Source organism: Panthera onca, chromosome F1 (assembly GCF_046562875.1).
Source record: "Panthera onca isolate mPanOnc1 chromosome F1, mPanOnc1 haplotype 2, whole genome shotgun sequence".
NCBI lineage: Eukaryota > Metazoa > Chordata > Mammalia > Carnivora > Felidae > Panthera > Panthera onca.
The window spans coordinates 3739911-3760658 of record NC_138355.1 but is presented as its reverse complement, the minus strand read 5'-3'; the positions used below and the strand labels follow the sequence as shown (position 1 = coordinate 3760658).

Genomic DNA, 20748 nt, shown 5'->3' with positions numbered 1-20748 from the left:
GAAGGGAAGATGGAGAGAGCAAAGTTAAGTAAATATAATGTGCGCTACGTGAGTGACTATGCCAAGGAGAGCACAAAGCAGGGAGTATGTGCGCGGGTGCGGGTGGTGTTGGGATTTTCTGGAAGGGTGGCCAGGGAAGGCCTCACTGGGAAAGCAACATTTGAGTGCAGACCTGAGGGGGGCGGAGGGGGGGCAGCTTGGTGGGCTGCAGACGGAAGGGCAGGTGCACAGGCCCCCAGGACCCGGCATGCGTGCTGCGTGGGAGGGTCACGGACACGGGGCAATGGGGGGTGCTGGAAAGGTAACGGGGGCAGCTGCTGGTGTGCGCAGGTCACAAGTCAGCTAATCCACACAAACTTCCCACCTGATGCAGCCACAGCCGCAAAGCCCTGCTTCCTCCTCCCGAATTTACTCTGTATCCACAGAGTTGGGGGGTTCACACGCAGCACTACACCCCCCCCCCCCCCCCCCCCTCATTTTGTCACCAGATCTGGTCCTGTCTACGGAATCTCTCCTTATGCACTGCCCTCATTCAGGCCCTCACTTGGTGCCTGAACTGCTACCTGCGGCTTGCAGGCTGCTGTAGAAAGCTGTCCTGAGCCGTTTGGGTGCCGGAGACTCTTACTTTGAAGGGGAGGACCGAGATTCAGTGATGTGATTTCCCTAAGGCGGTCTAACTAATTATTAACAGAGCTGGGGGTAGAGCCCAGACCTCCTGCCCAGGAGTCTGGAGCAGTGCCACCCGGTTCTCGGCCGAGGACTTCGGGACACCTGCTGTAGTCCGTACCCCAGAGGACCTCTTTGCACGTGGTAGGTAGACGTGGGGTTGGCCTCTGCACTCGCCCCTCACGCCAGGGCTGTGGCTCTTCGGGGTTGGTAACCTGCAACAGCCTCTCGTCATTCTTACTTGTGATCCTGCTTAAAGTAAACAAAGCTGTTGTTTCCCAGATAGTAAAGTTTGGGTGACTGGCGCATAGAGCATTTCCCAGTTTTCCTGGTATTTTCCTGCCGTAGGCCGCAGCCTTAAGGGTAAGGCTGGATCGGAAGAGCAGAGTTGACTGTCATTTTAGTGGCCAGGCGGGTCCTTTCCGTGAGTCCTCTTTGTTTATGAAGAGAAAACAACCTCCGGCTCTCAGGGTTGACGTGAGTCTCTGAGGTCCCACAGGGGGACGCGGGCCGGGCCGGGCGCCGGGACCTGTCGCAGCCCCCGGTGTGCCTAGGGCACAGACTGCCCACAGAATGTTCCTGCAGTTTAACGGACACCTTAAGCCCGTTGTTTACGGTAAAAGCGTTCCTGTTTTCGAGGCGCTCAGGTTCAGGGAGAGCATTGGTGTGGGGAACGCTGCCGAGTGCCAGCTCCGTTACTGTCATCTGCCCCGGTGATTCTGTCTAGGCTGCGTGGGTGTGCGTTCACGGGCTGCCTTTCTGGCCGGGTGAGGCCTGGAACCATGTGTCTTTATTAATAGAGCTCGTTGGGGTGTGAAAACCGGATAGAGTTAGCTTGGAAGCTTCTCAGCTCATCCTGGGAGAGGGTGCAGGATTTTTCACGTCGTACGTATTGTTGCAGCGGTGCCCACTGTTGGAACGTTTCTGGGTTACCTGCTCGTCCGCTCCGGTCTTCCGGGTTACTTTGCACGTGCACGTGCTCCTGTGCGTTGAGAGCTTGGACTGTCCGAAGGGGGGGACTGTGCCCTGCAGAGGACACGGGCGGGGCGAAGGAGGGGCTGCAGGGTGCCCGGGGAGTGCGTCCTGCCGTGCGTGTGCCCTGTCCCGACCCAGCCCTCGTGGCGTCCTGCGCTGCCTTCTTGCAGGGAAACGTGTGCTGCGGCTGTCGCATCCAGCCTGGGGGGGGCGAGGGGGTGTCCGGGCAGGGGCAGCCGGGTGCTGTGGGCGCCGGGACTGCCCCGTGATCTCGCGTGTCCTCGTGCACGCGGTGCGCGTCCTGCTCCTGCTGCTGCTGGGTGGCCTTACAGCCCGAGCTTCTCGCGGTGCTTAGTGGTGGTTAATTATGTTTACAGAAGGCGTGCTGGTCCACAGGTTGACGTGCCAACGACTCTGCCTTTCTCTTTGGGGAAGTATTTCCACAGGATGGATGCCCGCAGTTGGGCCCCTTTGAGGTGGTTCTTTATCCTGATGCCTGTCGACTGGCGTGGAGTAGGCACCCCCGGAGTTGAGGGTGCCAGGGTCGCTTGCCTGCGTGGCTGGGCTGGGAACGGACGACATTTTGGGGGATAATCGAATGGGTGTGAGAGTTTGCACTCTTTGCTCTATCAGTGTTAAGATACAGCGTCTGCTCTTAGAAGGAGAGGCTTTGCTAACGGGGTCAGATTCCAGCCTCTGCTGCCCGAGTGTTTACGAGGTCAGCCAAGTGTTACCCTAAGAGTCGTTCTGCTCGTACCTCGTCGATGGAGACTTCGGGCTGTAACATAGGCATTTGATTTGATTAAAACGTTTTCGCCCCAAAACCACAATGGTTTGAGTAGGTGATACACGCGCGTGGTGTAAATACTAGATTTCCCTCCGTGTTCTGCCTCCTGCTTCCCTTCCCCACCTCTAGAGCGACATGTGTCACGTTCTAGGTCTCCCTCCAAAGAGCCTGCGCACGTCTGGTGGCCCGGCCGCTCTCGGGATTGGTGGGCAGCTCTGTTTCCAGGACGGGTGGGGCACACACCACGAACCGTATGAGTCTATGATAAACAGATGACAGACAGCGTCACAGAAAGACTCGGTTTGGCCTTTTGTGTGAGCCGGTTTGACCGAACGCCAGGGACCCCAGGGGCTCTGCAGGCTGTGTGCCGCGGGGGGCGTGGGGGGGGATGGCTGCCAGCACATACGCACTTGGACGGGGACTCTGGGGACAGGAATGGACGCTGACAGCTGCTGTCTCTCTCTCGGCAGATGTTCCTCACCGTGTTCCTCAGCGACAACGAGCAGCACTTCACCGAGGTCCCCGTGACCCCCGAAACCACGTGCCGAGATGTGGTGGATCTGTGCAAAGAACCCGGCGAGAGCGAGTGCCACCTGGCTGAAGTGCGCTGCGGCTCTGGTACGAGGCGGGAACCCTGCGCGCCCCTTAGGCCGCGTTGTGTGGTTCCTGGATTGTAGACGTGGCGGCACACGTGCGTCGGGGGCGCGTCCGTCCAGCTGTGGTGGGACACACAAAGCCTTTCTGCTCTTTCTTTCCCTGCGATACACTGAAGCCGCCATGGTGTGCGCGGTCAGAGGACAGGCAGGTGATGCACCGGTGGAAGCTTCCGGTAAACCGTACGGTGCTCACGAGGTGCTTTCTGGGTGCTTGGAGTTGACTGAGTTAGAGATGTGAGGCGTCCCAAGTGTGTCGCCCTCTGCACGTGTTTGCAGGTTTTTAGGGAAGGCGGTCGGTGTGGCGTCACCGTGGTTGGGGGGGGGGGGGGATTGAAGTCTTGGGTACTGTTTTAAGCTTTGAGATCAATCCCTCACTCTAGTTCTTTGTATCTTTGTAGCTCTGAAGCGGGACAGCCTGCTCTTCTTGCCCCTGAGGAGTTTGTAGATGGAGTAATTTTCCGTCATTTGTGCCTCAGTCCTGTGCAGCCTGCATGAGCGCCCCCTGCCCCCCGGCCTCCTCCAGGGCTGCCCGGTGTCCCGGCGCCGGCCGCACACCGTGGGGACTGGGTCCACGCCGTTCCCGATGCTCCGGTGGCCCAGGCAAGACCTCCTGGTCACCTTTGGTCGACTCGCTTACGGGTGGGCGTCCTAGAGGTCTCGTGCCCTCTCCCTGGGTCACTTCCTCCCTTCCCCCCGCAGGGGAGCTAGAGTAGACCATTTGCTAGAGGGGCCCGAATGGTAGTCTGACTTTCCTCTTCTCAGTGACTTGCTTTCTGCTTAGAATCAGATCCACACTCTGATCTTGGACTGTGGCTGCCGGATACTGGCTCCTCCCCGTCCTCCTGCAGCTCTCTGGTGTTCCTGAATGATCCCCGCTCCTTCCCTCCTTAGGGCCACAGGCGCCGGCTCCTTTACTGCCTGTGTCGCTCTCCCTCCAGGTTTTGCCGCCTGGACTTCAGCTGAAATGTTACCTCCTGCTGAAGTAGCTGTGATGTCACCCTGATCTGCCCCTCTGCTAAGACACGTCACGCTGGTTCTTGAGCGTTCATGTCTCTTGCCGCTTTAATCCCCGTGGCCCCACACAAGTGCACTTGAACGTCGCTCCCTGAGAGGAGAGGCCTTGCGTGTCCCTGTCATTGGTGTGCCCGGCTCAGGGGAGGGCCTGGGGTCTGGCGGTGCTCAGTGAGCACTTCCTGAGTGAATCCGCGCACTGCTGGATGCTTCTGGCAGCCTCCTTGCATCAGAAGTGACCTTGTTTATGGCTTACTAGGGGTTATCGGAAGCACCCATTGTGCGCCCCTCACCTTCTCTCCAGACCCGCCTGCCCTTCCTCCCTTTTCCTAGAGGAAGAGGCATCCCTCTCTTTGTCGAGGCTCAGTGTCTCCTGGAAACTCTGATTCTACCTGTTCTTTCTTCTCTCGTGTCTTGCTCACTTGAGTTCCCTTTACTATGTGATGATGATGTTTAGAAGATTTTCTGTCTTCTAACTTATGTTTTAGTTTTTTAAAGTTATTTGGAGAAAGATAGAGCAGGTGGGGGAGGGGCAGAAAGGAGGAGACGAGTCCCAAGCAGGCTCCACACTGTCAGCGCAGAGCCTGACGTGGGGCTCGAATTCACAAACCTCGAGATCATGACCTGAGCCAAGATCAGTCAGAGGCTGAACCACCCAGGAGCGCTCTTCTAGTTTTTAAAATAAATGACAGCACCTGAACGTATTCTTTTTTGTAAAAGAGGAAATAATATAGAATAGAAGCGCGTCCCTACTCTCATCCCTCAGTTCTCCACGTAATTGCTCCTTTTTAAAAATTATTACTATTTTTAATGTTTTATTTTACTTTTTGAGAGAGCGTGAGCTAGCGGGGGTGGTGCAGAGAGAGAGAGGGAGACACAGAATCCGAAGCAGCTCCAGGCTCCGCTCTGTCAGTGTAGAGCCCGAGGTGGGGCTCGAGCCCATGAGCTGAGAGGTCGTGAGCTGAGATCCAGAGTAAATGCTGGGCCACCCGGCACCCCCCTGGGTTTCCATTTTCAGAGAATTGTTTCCCTGTAGCCATTGCTCAGGTTTCCCTTGGCTTTTTTGCCTCTTGATCTGTAGGCGTTAAAACCAAAACCAACTACTCTGCAGCCCAGGTCTCTCTGTGTGATTTACAAGGCTTCTTCTTTACTTCGAGGCTGTGAACCTGCTCTCCTGGTCCGTAAAGCTGGTTTTAGTGGTTTCTGTCCTTCCTCCATCAGTCTGTGACTCGTGAGAGTTAGGGGGCCGGTTCTTGTCTCCAGACAGAGAGTGAGTTGTTCTGAGTGCCCCTCCGATCGGTGCTCTCTTCCTTCCCGATGTGAGCCGTCTCTGTGTCCGTGGTAGCTCTTGTGCCAGGTTCACTCCTGCCAGCTTCCGTCAGTCACTTGTGTCTTTTGTTCACAACAGAACTAAACTGTTCTAATTACTGTGTGGTTTTAGTGTGTGTTAGGGATTGGTAAGCCAGGTGTGCATTTCATTGTTCTGCTTTTTTTGTTTTCTCGAATATTTGTTTATTTCTGAGAGAGCGAATATGTGTAGGTGTGAGAGAGGGGCAGAGAGAGAGACAGAATCCCAAGCAGGCTCTGCACTGTCACGGGGCTCAAACTCACGAACTGTGAGATCATGGCCTGTGCCGAAATCAAGAGTCAGAGGCTTGACCGACTGAGCCTACCCCCCACCCCACCCCCAGGCACCCCTGTTTTTTCAAAGAATACCTGAACTGTTCTATATATTTTTTTTCAGATACAATGTAGAAGGACCTTAAAAGGTTCCGGGAAAAATCCTGTTGGGATTTGGATGGGTTATAGTGAATTCATAATTCATTAGAGGGTTGCTGGTGTGGTGCTGTGGTTAGGAGCAAGATCTTGGGTATCAAGTCCTGTCTCTGCCCTTTACTAGCCTTCTAACCTCACCGTCCTCCCCGGAATCCCTCCCTGGAATCCATGGCAGGCCCTGCTCACCTGGGGCAGGGGGTGTGGGCAGGGGGTCTGCAGAACCCGAAGCGTGCTCCTGCACTTGCGGTCAGTCCTCCCGGCCAGCGGGACCCCGGCTCCCAGACCTGCTGAGCAGTCCCCCCATGGGGACTGGGGTTTCTTCACTTTCTTGACTTGTCTCTTGGCTCCTGGAGCCTGGGGGTTTCACCTCATTTTTCTGAAAGCGCGCGCGCGTGTGTGTGTGCGCATGCGTGCGTGCCTATGTTGGGTGAGGAGGTAGAAGGTCTGCTCAGAAGTGCTTTTGGGGGCGTCTTTCTTGTCAGGGGTGTTCCTTTTGGGGGGGTCTTAGAATTTCTGTGGCTTGTGGAAGAGACGGGACCTCTGAACTCCGCGTGTTGTTTTACCGTGACTGGAAGCACAACGGTACTTTGTTGGAGCTGACGGGACTGAGTTCAGGGTCAGTCCACAAAACGGGCTGCCTGTTCTCCGCCCTGTGGTCGCTGCAGGTGCTGGCGTCGTGGTCTCGGTTACCGGCAGGCGCGCTGAGTTCTCGCCGGCCGCTTCAACGTCCTCACGTTGAGTAAGTAGCACACTGACGTCACTGGAGCTGCTCCGATTGGGAGCAGTTGTGTCCGCGAGCAGTAGGTTTGGTGTTTATATCCAGATCCTGGAGATGACAAGGTATTTTGAGGGGAGCTTACAACCATGGTTTCTCCTGAATTGCGCATTTATTAGAGTGTTTAGCTGTGTCCTTTTGTCTCTAGAAAAGTTTGACAGCTGTCATTCTCACCGGAAGAGGGGCCGAATAGACATGCAGCGAACGATGTGGGGGGTTGGGGTACCGGCCCCCCGGGGCACAGTCGAAAACCCGCATGTGACTTTCAGCTACCCCCAAACTGCTTCCGGCCCGGGAAGTCCGGTAGCCCATGTTGTGTATGTCGTGTGTATTACACACACTGTTCTTCAGTCAAGGAAGCTAGAGAGAAGATGCTAGTAAGGAAATCATAAGGAACGTGGAGCTCCTGGCAGTAAGTTAAGTGCTCAGTCAGTTAAGTGTCGTCTTCGGCTCAGGTCACGATCTCCCGGTTCCTGAGTTCGAGCCCCCGCATCAGGCTCTGCACTGACCGTGCAGACCCTGCTTGGGATTCTGTTTCTCCCTCTCTCTGCCCTCCCTGGCTCACATTCTCTATCTCTCTCTCAAAGTAAAGAAACAGTAAAAAAACAAAAAACCATAAGGAATATTTACAGGACTGCCCTGTATTTATCAAAAAAATTCCCGCATAAGTGGACGTGGGCAGGTCATAGCTGTTACTCAAGGGTCTATTGTGTTTTCAGTGCAGTAAGCAGCCTTTTGTTAGGAAACGGGTATGTCTGATTTTTTTTTTTTTTAACATAGTTTATAGAATTATAACTTAAAAATAGCCTAATAGGAAGACTAGGCTGTTTGGAAAGTTATTTTTAATTTCTTGTTTGTGTGCTTAGAGAGCCCTAGAACATCCGAGTTAGAAAGGACCTCAGAGACCATCCTGTGTCACAGTTGACAGACTTCAGAAACCCCTCGAGGTCACCGGCCGCTAGTCCATCAGGCACTGAGCTAGAGTCCCGTGCTCCTGGCGGCCGGCCCTGACCGGTTCCTCTTTCCTGTGCCCCCCGGTTGGACACGGACTGTGTGGAGCATCTGTGCCACTGTATTTCTAAGGGCTCTTTTATTTTACTTTTTAAAAATTTTTTTGAAGTTTATTCATTTTTGAGGGGGGGGGTGAGGGACAGAGAGAGAGGGAGACACAGGATCCGAAGCAACTCCAGGCTCCAAGCCATTAGCACAGAGCCCGACGTGGGGCTCGAATTCACAAACCACAAGATCGTGACCTGAACCCAAGTCTGACACTTAACCGACTGAGCCACCCAGGTGCCCCATCTAAGGGCTCTTTTAATGGGAAAAAAGTTATCTAAGACGCTAAGTGTTCCCATCAGCAGAATCTGCACGAAGGATGGGAGCAAATGCCCTTCGTTGGACCTGCAGGTCACATGATGTGTTTGTTTCCATAGAGCGTCCGGTTGCTGATAACGAGCGCATGTTTGAGGCTCTGCAGCGGTCTGGAAGTCAGAGGAACGAAGTTCGTTTCTTCCTTCGTCACGAACGGCCCCCCGGCAGGGACACAGGTGGGTAGCGTCATGTGAATCTGAACAGGGCTGTGGACTTTGCTTGCTTTGGAGGGGGTGGGGGGTGTCGGGAGCCTGGTGACTTGAGTGAGGGTGCAGGAGAGGGAGGGAGTGGAGGCCTGAGGACGGCCCAGCTGCCAAGACCTGACCGCCAGGGAGCCAAGGGTGTGGTTTGCTTTGATTTGTGGTGTTTGAAGAGGGGAGAATCAGGTGGAAAGGAGTCCCTAGAGCAGGAGGTGGAAATTTGGGGGCGGCGATGTGTGCTGGCGGGTCCCTGAGGAGCGGCGCCCTCAGCCCGAGAGACCTTCTCCTGGGTGCAGAGGGAGAGAGGACAGATGCGGTTGGCGGTGGTGTGGGGTTTGGAGGAAGGGCTTCTGGTCGTCTTCTCTGAGGTTGGGTGGGGGGGGGGCACAGAGGCCCACGTGAGCCGTCACAGGGAACACAAGAGCGTCAGCTAGGGACTCGGGACACCGCGGATCCCAGACCCTGGGCTTTCCTTCTAGCCGGGCTCTGCAGTCTGGATGTTGGAAGAAGACGGTTAGATTGCCCCAGAGTTGGGGTTTTGCCGGCCCAATCGGGAGGAGGACACAGACGGTGTCTGAGCTGGTGGGAAGGGGTGGAGGGGAGCTGCAGGGAGAGGCTAGGCAGGGGAGGAGACTGCGGTCCCGGGTTCCTGAACAGGTGCAGTGACGGGAAGTTAGGGTCCAAACCCAGACCGTCTAAATTCAAGATCCCAGAGGGAGAGCACTTGTAGGGGATTTGGGCCAGGAGATGAGCCAGGGTTAGGGGCTGAGAGGCGGGCTTTGGACGGAGGCTGTGGGGGTCAGGTGGTCACAGCTGTGGGGATGAGGGTTCTCACCGGGGCGTGCAGATGAGGTAAGGAGGGAGAAGACGCCAGCGGAGGGACGCCGGGCCGACCATGGCTGGACCCTGAGGGTGGAGCCGTCCTGGGGACCCTGAGGGGCTCTGTTCCTGGGGGAAGCCCCCCGATAAGTGGGAGTACTAAGTATTTCTAAAAGTGTGAGAACCTTTAAAATGGGAACTTGAGGGTTTGTGATCTCAGGACATTACTCTCGTGAGTAGGAATGTAGGAAACAGGTGTTCGCTATCATGTAACATAACATCTCAAGTTTACTGCCTTAATCCAAGCGCCCGCGTGGTGCCCAGCCATTAGAAATGCTTACGTGTGGCGTGTGACGTAGTGTGGCCTCATCCCCACCGCAGGAGAGTGCGGGCACGCAGGTGACCTGCCCTGCCCGAGGCCACACGTCCGGGGCGGAGCCGGGAGCACAGCCGAGACCCCTCAGCCAGGCTGGCCATATGCTCTCCATCCTCACTGCTGTCTGTTGGTGTCCTTTAAACCCTCACTTATTTTGTTCCCGAGCCGCCTTGTAGTTGTAAATTGGCGTCTGCAATCGCATTTTTGTTTTGTTCTTTACTTACGTTATCGCACACATCCTCTGGTAATAAGTTGAATTTTACCTTTTCACCCAACAGTTCCATGTCTTCTGGGTAGGTCGTGGGTAAATTATTAAATAGGAGTGCAGTACACAGCCTCAGTGTGTCTGTAAGGTGAGAAGCCCAGTCCAAAGATCGAGGAGCCGTTCACATTGTCGCACACACCAGGGCCCCGCAGCGTTCGAACCGGGCCGCGGTCGCATCCGCCAGCGAGGTGCGAGCCTGGGTTAGGGGACGCCCGCCCTCTTCCCTGTGCCCTTGGCCCAGGACCTGGGCCTCTGACTCTGATTGAGTCCTGAACATGCTAACGAGACACTGGTTGCATGCCCTCTCGTTGAGGTGGTGAAGAAAGCAATTACTCTTAAGTGGCAGGTTTTTTTTCTTGTGGAAATATTGTGACCGATGACTTGAGCCGCGTTGTCAGAACTGAACAGTGTTTTAAAAATAAAGCTAGTGCGTTCGCGTTAGGTGTCCGCGTGATACCTGGCTCTGAGGACAGACGTTTACTTATGGGCACGGGAATCAAGAAATTTTAATTTAAAATTTCTTGGGAGATCTGTGTTTTCTAATATACGGGAAGTACAGATATAGGCTTAATTTTCTATATTTAAAAAGCTGTTGATATTTCAAATTACAAATTTCTTACACTGTATCAGTTTAAATTTTTTTTTTTTAATTTTTATTTTGCAAGAGAGACTGAGCACCAGCGGGGGACGGTCAGAGAGAGAGGGAGACACAGAATCCAAAGCAGGCTTCAGGCCCCAGAACAATTCTTTTTAGCCAGTAAAGCAGAATATACAGTGTTCTCTAGTTAGTATTTTCCCAAGTTAAGAAAATGGAAATTTTTTTACTGAAATAAATGGGGAAGTACTTCCTAGTACTTATGAACTACCATAAAATGTCCCCAGTAAACCAAAAATATTCAAGACGTCTCTTAACTCTGTTTTCAGTTGCTTCTTTTCAGTGGAAGTTACAAACACACCTGATGAGCACGGGGATGGATGGATTTAATTTTCACTTATTTCTTTCGGTGAAAGTTCTTGATCTCACAACCGACTAGCTAAGTGGAGAGCCAGGAGCAGCATTGTGAACAAATGACGGGAGGTGTTTTGTTTACGGCGTCCTTTCTGCTTCTGGTATCCGGGAGTGATAGTGACAACCCCAAGGTGACCTGCTCCTTATGGCACCTGTCCGTTCTAGTGTTAATGCCTGGCTTTTGAATTTTGTGCTTAGTGAGTGGACCAAGGTCTCAGGATCCAAGTTTAAGAAGAAATGGTGTAAAAGTTCCTGGTGAACATCGAAGGAAGGAGAATGGCGTAAGTGATCGTTTTTTTGTTTTTATCCGTGCTGCATGCGTGCCAGTGATCTGCTGTTTTGACCTTCAACTCGCATTCATTATTATTTTGTTCTCCAATGGGTTACGAAGGAAGGCCCTCTTCTGTAAAGGTTATTGTAAATTCATTTCATACAAAGGATTGATTTTAATGATCTCGGCATGGGTGACTGTCGAGAGCAGTTTTAGATGCTGGAAATGCCTCACATTCAGAACAAAACAAATGTTGAGCAAGTCATGAGTATCTTTGGGGGCACCTGGTAGACATTTTCTTTTCAGAGCTCAGAATTTGTAATACGGTTAGGGATTCGCCTCTTTATCTTTCCCCAGTCTATGGTAAATTTATGTGAGAATCCAGACCATTTGCTCCTCTTTCCCCAAATTCTCCTTGTTTCTCTTAGATCTTACACTTCTCTTACGGGGCTGGAAGGCTCACATAAAGATGACGAAAAACGGTCTCAGCCGTTAACAGGATTTGAGTGCATCTTGACACAGCGTATCTTCCCCCCTCACTGGGTTCTTCTTGAACAGCTTTATCGAACTATAGTTGACCCACATACAGTAAATTGCACAAATTTCGAGTGCGCAGTTCGGTAAGTTTTGACACGCGTACACACCTGTGAAACCGTCACCACAGTCAAGATAGTGACAGTGTCCGTCACGCTGGGTTTCCGCATGTCCTTCTGTAACCTTCCCTTCCTGCCTCCCTCCCCGTCCTCAAGGACCCCCTGTCTGCTTTCTGTCGCTGCAGATCACTTGTGTTTTCCAGAATTGTATGTGGATGGAATCCTCCAGTATATAGTCTTTTTGTCTGAATGTGCTCAGCATAGCTGTTTTCATCCCTTCCGTCCTGGAGGTCAGTGGTTGGTTCCTTTTCATCGCTGGGACGCACTCCACCCGCACAACATGCTGATCCACCTGTAGACGGACGTTGGACTTATTGCCGGTTCTGGTTAGTCTGTATCCAGCCGTCATATTTGGGTCCTATTCTGTGTACGGGCACGTCCTTTTAGTTCTCTTCGGCTACTAGGAGTGGGGTGCTGGGTCACGCGGCAGGGGCGTGTTCACTTTTTAAGAAGCTGCCAGACTGGTTGCCAAGGTGATTGTTTTATTTTCCGTTCCCATCTGAGAGTTCCGGTTGTGCTGTGTCCTCGCCCGCATCTGGTGTGGTCAGTCCTGGTAATTGTCGCTGGCTGGGGCCTCGCGGTCCCCCGAGGCTTCACCTTGTGTTTCTCTGACAGCTTGTGGTGCACACGCTTATTTGCCACCCGTGTGTCTTATTTGGTGACGTATTTGTTCGCCTCTTTTGTTTATACTTTTCCTTGTTGGTTTGTTTGCTTTCTTAGTACTGAGTTCGAGAACTCTGTTCTGGATCCGAGTCTTTTATGAGGTATATGCTTTGCAAATATTCTCCCTGGTCTGTGACGTGTTCCTAATTTAATAAAGGATAGTTGCTCAATTGGGAAGTTTTGTCTTGTTCTTTTACATTTAATTTTATGACCCACTTTGAACACTTGGCTGTGGTACGAGGACTTGAGCTCGTGCTGTTGTGTACACGGACGTCCAGGTGACCAAGCTGGATGCCTGTTGGAAGGGCCATGCTTTCTCGCTCCAGGGCCTTGCACCTTCGTCTCGAGGCCGTTGCCCCGTACACGTGGGCGTCTGTCCGTGCTCTCCGTTCCTCTGTCTTGACCGTGCTGTGTCGGTCACCAGAGCATGGGGAAGTCTTCCGGTCAGGCCGTGTGACTTTTCTATATTTATTCCTTTTCAGGTTGTTGTGGCTGTTCCAGATCCTGTGCCCTCCCTTATGGGAGTTTGGAATCTCCTTGTTCATTCACACGCACACACACACACAAGCCTACTGGAAGATGCCTGCATGGCTTAGTTGACTGGGTGTCTGACTCCTGATTTGGCTCAGGTCATGATCCCAGGCTAGTGGGATTGAGCCCCACGTCGGGCTCTGCACTGAGCATGAAGCCCGCTTAGTATTCTCTCTCGCTCTTGCTCTCTCACCCCCCCCACCCCTCTTCCCCACTCGTGCGCTCTCTCTTTCTCTAAAATAAAAAATAACCTTTAATCCTTTTTTAAGAATTAAAAAAAGCCTGCTGGGAGTTCACTTTGCCGAGCGTACAGGTCAGTTCGGGAAGCGTGGTCATCTTGCGGGCGTGAGCTTCTGATTCACGAGCATGTCACTTAGCCCAGCTTCATTCAGGCCTTTCTCTCAGCAGTTTGTGAGTTTTCAGGGTGCAGGTCTTGTGCATCGTGTTAAATTTATTCCTAAGTACTTCATGGTTTCTGTGCTACTGGAAATGGTCTTTAAAGATGCTTTTCTAGGGTACCTGGGTGGCGTCTGTTAAGCATCCGACTCTTTGTTTGGGTTCAGGTCGTGATCTCACGGTTTGCGAGATTGAGGCCTGAGTTTGGATTCTCTCTCCCTCTCTGCCCCTCCCCATGCACGCGCTTGTGCACATGTGCCTTCTTTCTCAAAGTAAGTAAACATGAAATTTTTCCTCAATTTCTGGTTGTCAGTATATAGAAATACAGTTGATTTTTGCCTCCCGATCGTTTATCCTGCAATGTCGCAAACACCTCACTAGTTCTGGCGGCTCTTTTGTAGACTCTGTAGCATTTTCCTCACGATCACGTTTTCTGTGAGTCAAGACAGTTTACTTTCTTCCTTTCCAAACTGGATACAACTTCCGGCCTTTTCTTTTCTGTTACCGTGGCTTGGAACTTCTAGGAGCGTGTTGAGTAGATGCTTTGAGAGTAGACATCTTGTTTGTCCCTCATAACTCAGTGTATCTTGAATATTTTTGATGCTAGTGTCATATTTAAAAAAACCTTTTTTTAAGTTTATTTATTTTGAGAGAGAGAGGGAGCATGGAAGGCAGGAGAGAGGGAAAGAGGGAATCCCAAGCAGACTCACACTCTGACAGCGTGGAGTCCGATGTGGGGCTCAAACTCCCGAACCATGAGATCATGACCTGAGCAGAAATCACGTCACTTAACTGACTGAGCCACCCGGGCGCGCCTCGCTAGTGTCGTGTTTTTAAAGGTCATTGTGATGACTGTGTTCTAGGTCAGCCGCTGGTGCCCCAGCGTCATGTTTAGTGTGATCAAATGTTATTTTTCTAGTATAAATTAACTACAGAACAAGGTGATTCTAAGTAGTTCCATTTCGGCCACCGACTACTGAAACTGTTTACTTTTACATTTATAACTTGAAGAGCGCTGGTCTATTGGTACATTTTATGTCTAAACATAATAAGACGTATCCCCTGTGGGGATGTTAACATGAAACTTAATGGTCTCGTTAATATTACGGGAGAAGAACGGCCGATTTTGGCGTGATGGGTTCAGGTGCGGCTTAAGCAGACCTTGGTGCAGGGTGTCTGTGATCATTTCGTGGTAGCCGGAGCGCTTGTGGTTTCGTTTGCAGGCTGGCAGCCCCGGGATGGATCTGACTCTGGCCGAGCTTCAGGAGATGGCGTCCCGCCAGCAGCAGCAGATTGAGGCCCAGCAGCAGATGCTGGCCACTAAGGTAACGTCTCGTTGGAGGACGGGCGGGCCCGCCGTTGATGCGTGAGTGAGGCCGCTCACGCTGTGCGCCGTCGCCTCCCAGACACACGAGGAGACTGCAGCCCACGAGGTTCCTGCTTCCCGGCGCCTGCTTCTCTTTGCTGCAGCATTTTCTGGAAAGCCTTAGATCATCCCCCGTGTTCAGGATCGCTGGACCCCCGATCCTGAGCAAAATTATCCCTGTCGTGTATCGGTAACAGAGGAAGAGCATAAGGAATGCTTCCACTTGGCTGGTGGGAACCGCTCTGGACTGGCCTTGTCCTGACTGGTTGCTAAAGCGAGAGGGACTTTACAGTCAAGTCCTGCTAACTCTGTCCCCTTCTGCGTCATGACACTGATAACCGGCTGTTTGCCCTCTCCTGAGACATCCTGCCCCCACAGACTAATGCTCATCCTGGCCTCGAACAGGTGAAAAAACATAAGAAGCCTCCATTACCTTCCAGACCAGTCTCCCTGTTGCCTCTCCTGCCGGCCACAGGTTTCTGGTCTAAGTCCTCAGACTTCCTCCAGAGAGGCTGGGAGTCGGTATCTTGGGGTTTGCAGGCTAACGGTCTCAGCTCTATGGTTGTAGCACTAAAATGGCCGTGGACACAAATGAATGGATGGCTGTGTCCCCCAAAAACTGGACTTCTAAAAACAGCAGGCTGGATTTCACCTGCCGTCCCTGGTCTGAACACTCAGTGTCTGCACCTGACCAGTTTTTTAGTGACTGTAAGTTCACTGGAGCTAGGGTACCAGTGGTGGTCTGGCGTGTGAGGTCCCCAGCGACACGCCCTGTGGCCCTCCTTGTCATAGTGCCAGGGCTCCCATGTATCCGTTTCTGTCTCTGATGCCAGGCACCAGCACCTTCAAAATCAGGTGTAGCATTGCTTCTCAAACTTCAGCCTGCATATGAATCACCTAGGGGTCTTGCTAGAAATGCATGTTCTGGGGGCGCCTGGGTGGCTCTGTCAGTTAAGTGTCTGACTCTTGATTTTGTCTCAGGTCATGATCTCACGGTTCGTGGGATCGAGCCCCATGTCGGGCTGTGCTCTGACAGAGTGGAACCTGCTTGGGATCTTCTCCCTCTCTCCTTGCCCCTCTTCTGCTCATGCGCTCTCTCGCTCTCAAAATAAACATTTAAAAAAATGCATGTTCTGGGGCACCTGGTTGGCTCCGTTGATTAAGCGTCCGACTCCTGATTTCAGCTCAGGTCATGATCTCACAGTTCGTGAGATCAAGCTTTGCGTCAGGCTCTGTGCTGATAGATAAAAATAAGGTTGAGTAATAGAACAAATCTTTAATCTTGGGGACTTATTTCGAAACTATTTTGTGTTACTTCTGTTTCAGGCATATTAACTTGAGGTTACTCTTGATGATAAGTTGTGTGACTCTGTTACTCGATTTTAGTTAAAAATTTTAGTATGATAGAATGTTACGCTCTGGTTTTTTAGAGCGTTAAGTGGTTCTTCACCTCTTTCCTAAGTGTGTGTTGAGCGTGCGCTAGCTGTGCAAGGTGCTGTGTGAAGAGAGTCACATTTCACGGTTCGCTCCTTGCCGGTCGCCCCACTTTAGAGCTGAGGAAGGCGGTGAGGTTATGCGGTTTGCCCAGTCTTAGAGCCAGTAAGTGGCAGCACGCGGGGTTGGGAGTCCAAATCTGGCTCCAAAGCCGCCTTTGTAGCGAGCGCGTCTCTGTGTGAGCTTCTCCTAAACTTGTAGCCACGGCCCATGAGAACCAGTTCCGGATCGCTGTTCGCTCGCGGCATGAGAACCACGGGGAATAAATGTGCTCGTTCCTGGGTCTTGTCCCCATGAGAATGGAGGGCTGGGGCCAGGAGCGGGTGCCTCGCGGGCTGGCCCGGGTTCGTTCCGGGCTGTGGCGCACCTGCTGGGAAGGGCGCGCTGACCGTGGCCTGTGTCTTCAGGAACAGCGCTTGAAGTTTTTGAAGCAGCAGGATGAGCGCCAGCAGCAGCAGGCTGCGGAGCAGGAGAAGCTGAAGAGGCTGAAGGAGATCGCGGAGAGCCAGGAGGCGAAGCTGAAGAAAGTGAGGGCGCTCAGGGGCCACGTGGAGCAGAAGAGGCTGAAGAACGGCCGGCTCGGTGAGCGGAGCCCGGGGGCGGCCGGTGTGGGTGCGGGGGCAGGGCGGGGGCTGGCGACAGGCGTTGCCAGGGGTGAGAGTGGGACGGGACGGTGTGCACAGGGACCTCAGAGTTGTTGGAAAGCAGAATTCCCTGCAGCTTGGACACCCGTGAATAGGAGTTAGCTGCTGGGCGCTTTCGACGAGGTTCCTGACTCACCTTTGGAAAACGTCCTAGTGGTTTATTTGGGTTTTTTCCCCTCTAAATACTTTTTGACTGGAAATTTGACGAAGGATTTTTATTCATAGAATAGGTCTATTACAATACCACTTAATTAAAATTTTAGTGACTTAACAACTCCCTCTACCGCTTTTATAAAGCGCAGATTCAGAGTCCTAAATAAATTTTGTTGTTGCCCAAGTTTGCAGTTTAATACTCAAGATCCGGGTCCTGCCAAAGTCCCCTCCAGAGGGAGGCTCATTCAGAATGCGTCTGCCGATTCCAGCCGCCTGTGAAAGAGAAGGCTTCGGGGCCTTTCTGAAACGTCTGCGCTGTGTTCCGAGGCTCGTCGGAAAGCCCGGTTGCCTGGGAGCGCTCGTTCGTAGTTTTCTTTTCAGCCCTGGTTGCCTTTCTTCTTGTCCCTCCAGTGGAGGAGATCGAGCAGATGAACAGCCTGTTCCAGCAGAAGCAGAGGGAGCTGGTTCTGGCCGTGTCCAAGGTGGAGGAGCTGGGCAGGCAGCTGGAGGTGCTCAAGAACGGCCGGCTGGACGGGCGGCACGACGGCAGGTGCGCCGCGGCCGAGCTCGACCGCCTCTACAAGGAGCTGCAGGTGAGCCGGGGGCGCTTCACCCCGAGGTCCGGGACGCACGTCTGAGCGCCCCACGTGGGAAGTCGGGGGCCTCCCTCCAGCCGCAGCCGTGGGCCGAGGTTCACTTTACACCAGGAGGTGGGGGGTGGGGTGGGGGGGGGCAGGGGCCTTGCGGTTTGGGAAAGTATGGAAGAGGGAAGCATGCGATTGTCTGGGAAATTTTCTTCCTGCTCCCTGCCGCGCCCCCCCCCCCCCCCCCCCCATGCAGTTACGAAACAAATTGAATCAGGAGCAGAATGCCAAGCTGCAGCAGCAGCGGGAGTGTCTGAACAAGCGCAATTCCGAGGTGGCAGTCATGGACAAGCGCGTGAACGAGCTGCGGGACCGGCTGTGGAAGAAGAAGGCGGCGCTGCAGCACAAGGAGGGTCCCCCGGTAGGTGGGGCGCCGGCCGCCTGCAGGGTTCCGGGGGGAATGCAGAGCGGGGCCACAGCTCCCTGCCGGGCGGACGGAAGCACAGGCCTGCAGACGTGAGGGAGGTGTCCCGGCCTGCTCTGAGTTCGGTGCCGTCTGGGTCGTCACGCTGAAGGACCTGTGCCTCTTCCCCAGGTTGACGGAACCCCGCCCCCGCAGGGGCTGCCGGCACCCAGCCGCGTGGCCGCGGTGGGCCCCTACATCCAGTCGTCCACGATGCCCCGCGTCCCCTCGAGGCCGGAACTGGTGGTGAAGCCCGCTCTGCCGGACGGCCCCGGGGCCCTGCAGGCTTCGGAGGGGGCGCTCAGAGTACACACGCTGCCCAGCACGCGGTCTGCGGCTGCCGCCCAGGCCAGAGGTGACTCGGTCCCCCCGGCCCTCCGCGGCTCGCCCTCCTGGCCTCATTGTCCTTCCCCCGGGTTGGGGGTTTTACAAACGGTCTTCCTGTCCCTCGTTCGGGTGCAAATTTTAAGAACCTCCCTGTGATTTTTGCCAGTGCAGTGATAAGTTTCTTAACCCTAAATGATACGGTTCTGTCTGGGAAATAAAGTGTAGTATTATTTTTGGAGTGAAAATTGTTCTCGGTTCCTTCTCGTTAATAAGGAGATTTGATCTGCTGTCTGTAACTTGACAGCTTTTCTTTTTGTGTAAAACCCCGTATGTGGGCAGCGGTGCCGTGTTTTCAGAGGGCGGGGTCGTGAGTGCGTTCTGCTGAGAGGTGTGTGTGCTGTTCACACGTGCTTGTGCATGAGAATCTGCTTGCTAGCAGTTTGTGCGATGAAAGTAAGCATACTGGAAGCTTACCGTGAACCGACAGAGGCTGCTTGTGTCCGTGACCTTGGCGTTTGGTGCAGTCCTCGGGTGCGTGTGGAGGTGCAGGCCGGAGTCTCGTGGTGGGAGGAGCAGACGGAGGGAGGGCTGTAGGAAAAGCAGGGTAAAGACGACCTTTACAGGCCTCGTTCAGACCCCTGCAGGCAGGGAGCAGCCGGCTCCGTCTGACCGCTGTCACGTGCGGAGACAGCCAGCTTCACGGTCACTATTGTTTGCCCGCGTGAAACATTAGAGCTGCCCTAGAGCTGCCCGGTCCGGGTGTTACTGTGGAAAGAACTGCTTTAGTTTTGCCTCTGTGAGGACAGAGCTGTGGCCTTGATGCTTCCTTGTCTGTGGGGAGAGAACCTGAGGGCGCCGGTCTGTGAAAGACTGATCGATGTCCACAGTTTTGCCTTTTTTGTTGTGTGTGCGTCATGGGTGTGTGAGCTACACCCGGAGTCCTGGGGCCGCCAAGTTGGAAAGTGTTTTCTCAGTGCGATGGTGACCGAGGGGTAGCGTGTCCTCGCTGTTTCCAGCAGATTTTCTGTTTACTGTGATTACTTTTACAGAGTTCGAGTACATTTAACTTAGAAATATAAAGTCCAGTATTTTTCTAAGGAAGTTTAGTGGGATTGTTGTAAGTCTGAAATATGAAGTTGGTTTTATTTTATTGTTACATCTTAAGTTTTTTGTAATGTTTGTTTATTTTGAGAGAGAGAAAGAGAGAGAGAGACAGAGCCTGAGCAGGGGAGGGGCAGAGAGAGAGAGGGAGACACAGTATCTGAAGCAGGCTCCAGGCTCTGAGCTGTCAGCACAGAGCCCGATGCGGAGCTCAAACTTACAGACCCATGAGATCCTGACCTGAGCCAAAGTCAGATGCCCAACTGACTGAGCCACCCAGGTGTCCCTTGAAGCTGTTTTTAGAGATTAAACCCTGTGGCAAAAGGAGCCATTGGAGGTGCCTTTCCAGCGCCGGCTTACCCGTGTTGCTTTTCTGCATCCTAGGCTCTAAAATCCATCCACTCAGCCCTGACTGGAGCCCCCCAAGTGCAGACGTCACCGTGAGCCAGCCCTCCGGGCCTGCACCCACCAGCTCTGGGCGGGCCCTGGACCAAGGTGGGGACCAAGGTGGGGTTCGCATGTGCTGTCCGCAGCGCTCTAGTCTCTAGCTAGTTTTCTCGTGTGTCGGCACTGGGGACGGTGTTTACTTCCAGACCACCTTCTTTCGTCTGGGGATTAAAGTACCAGCACGGGAGCATCTAGGTTATTCTGTAGTCGACTTAATTTAAAAATAAGAGAGCATTTAGTGGCTACAGAGTTTCAAAGACTTTGAAGAGAGAGAAACTTCCGTGTGAAAAAGAAATTGTACTACAAACAGCTTGAATATCCATGTGATTTTTTTCCTCTGTCTCCAGTCGACGATGGAGAGGTTCCCCTGAGAGAGAAGGAGAAGAAAGTTCGCCCCTTTTCGATGTTGGACTCGGTGGACCAGTCGGCTGGCCCTGCCCCCTGTGGGGGTCTGAGGAAAAACCAGAGCAGTGAGGACATCTTGCGGGACGCTCAGGTGCGTTGGGATAGCTCAGTGTTAACACCCGCCGCCCGTTCCGTACATGCCCCTCAGAAGAGAGACTATTGTATGAGGGAGAGCAGGAAAACAAACGAAAATATATCTGCAAGATGAGAAAACAGAACAGAATTTGGTGATTTTAAATTCTGCGGCTTAAGTGTATTTGTGGTCTCACCCCGTGTTGGAGAGCGGCTCCTTTGCCCGCTGCTGGTTCATGTTTCGCGTGATTCTCTAAAAAACTGAGGGTGCGTTGAAGAACAATCGTATTTGTGTCCTTCAGTTACCTCGTTTCTTCAAAACTGGGAGCTGAGTTTATGTCTGTGACGATTTTGTGTGTGAGAACCGCGGCCTTGGACGGCGTGTTGCCCGAGGCGGTGGCCTGGTTTGTGTCCATTCTGATGAGTGCAGAGGATGTTCGGTTTGGGGGCCGCCTGAGTACGTAAGGTGGCAGTTAAGGTTTCCGAGCGGGC

The 20748-nt window shown here is 53.2% G+C and overlaps 1 protein-coding gene across 4 annotated transcripts in view; it reads left to right on the top strand.

Annotated features, from left to right (window-relative positions):
- TP53BP2 (tumor protein p53 binding protein 2) overlaps positions 1-20748 on the top strand; it is a 53298-nt gene that overhangs the window by 20903 nt on the left and 11647 nt on the right. For 2 of the 4 annotated variants that reach the window (XM_078440537.2, XM_078440536.1), the window contains 10 exons: positions 2899-3046; positions 8080-8193; positions 10885-10967; positions 14424-14525; positions 16468-16642; positions 17269-17450; positions 17698-17862; positions 18037-18259; positions 19717-19839; positions 20127-20275. In XM_078440537.2, the coding sequence (XP_078296663.1) occupies positions 2899-3046; positions 8080-8193; positions 10885-10967; positions 14424-14525; positions 16468-16642; positions 17269-17450; positions 17698-17862; positions 18037-18259; positions 19717-19839; positions 20127-20275 (1464 nt within the window). Of the gene's footprint in view, positions 1-688; positions 811-2898; positions 3047-8079; positions 8194-10884; positions 10968-14423; positions 14526-16467; positions 16643-17268; positions 17451-17697; positions 17863-18036; positions 18260-19716; positions 19840-20126; positions 20276-20748 lie in introns of those variants that run through there. The other 2 variants (XM_078440538.2, XM_078440535.1) reach the window with 2 other exon arrangements.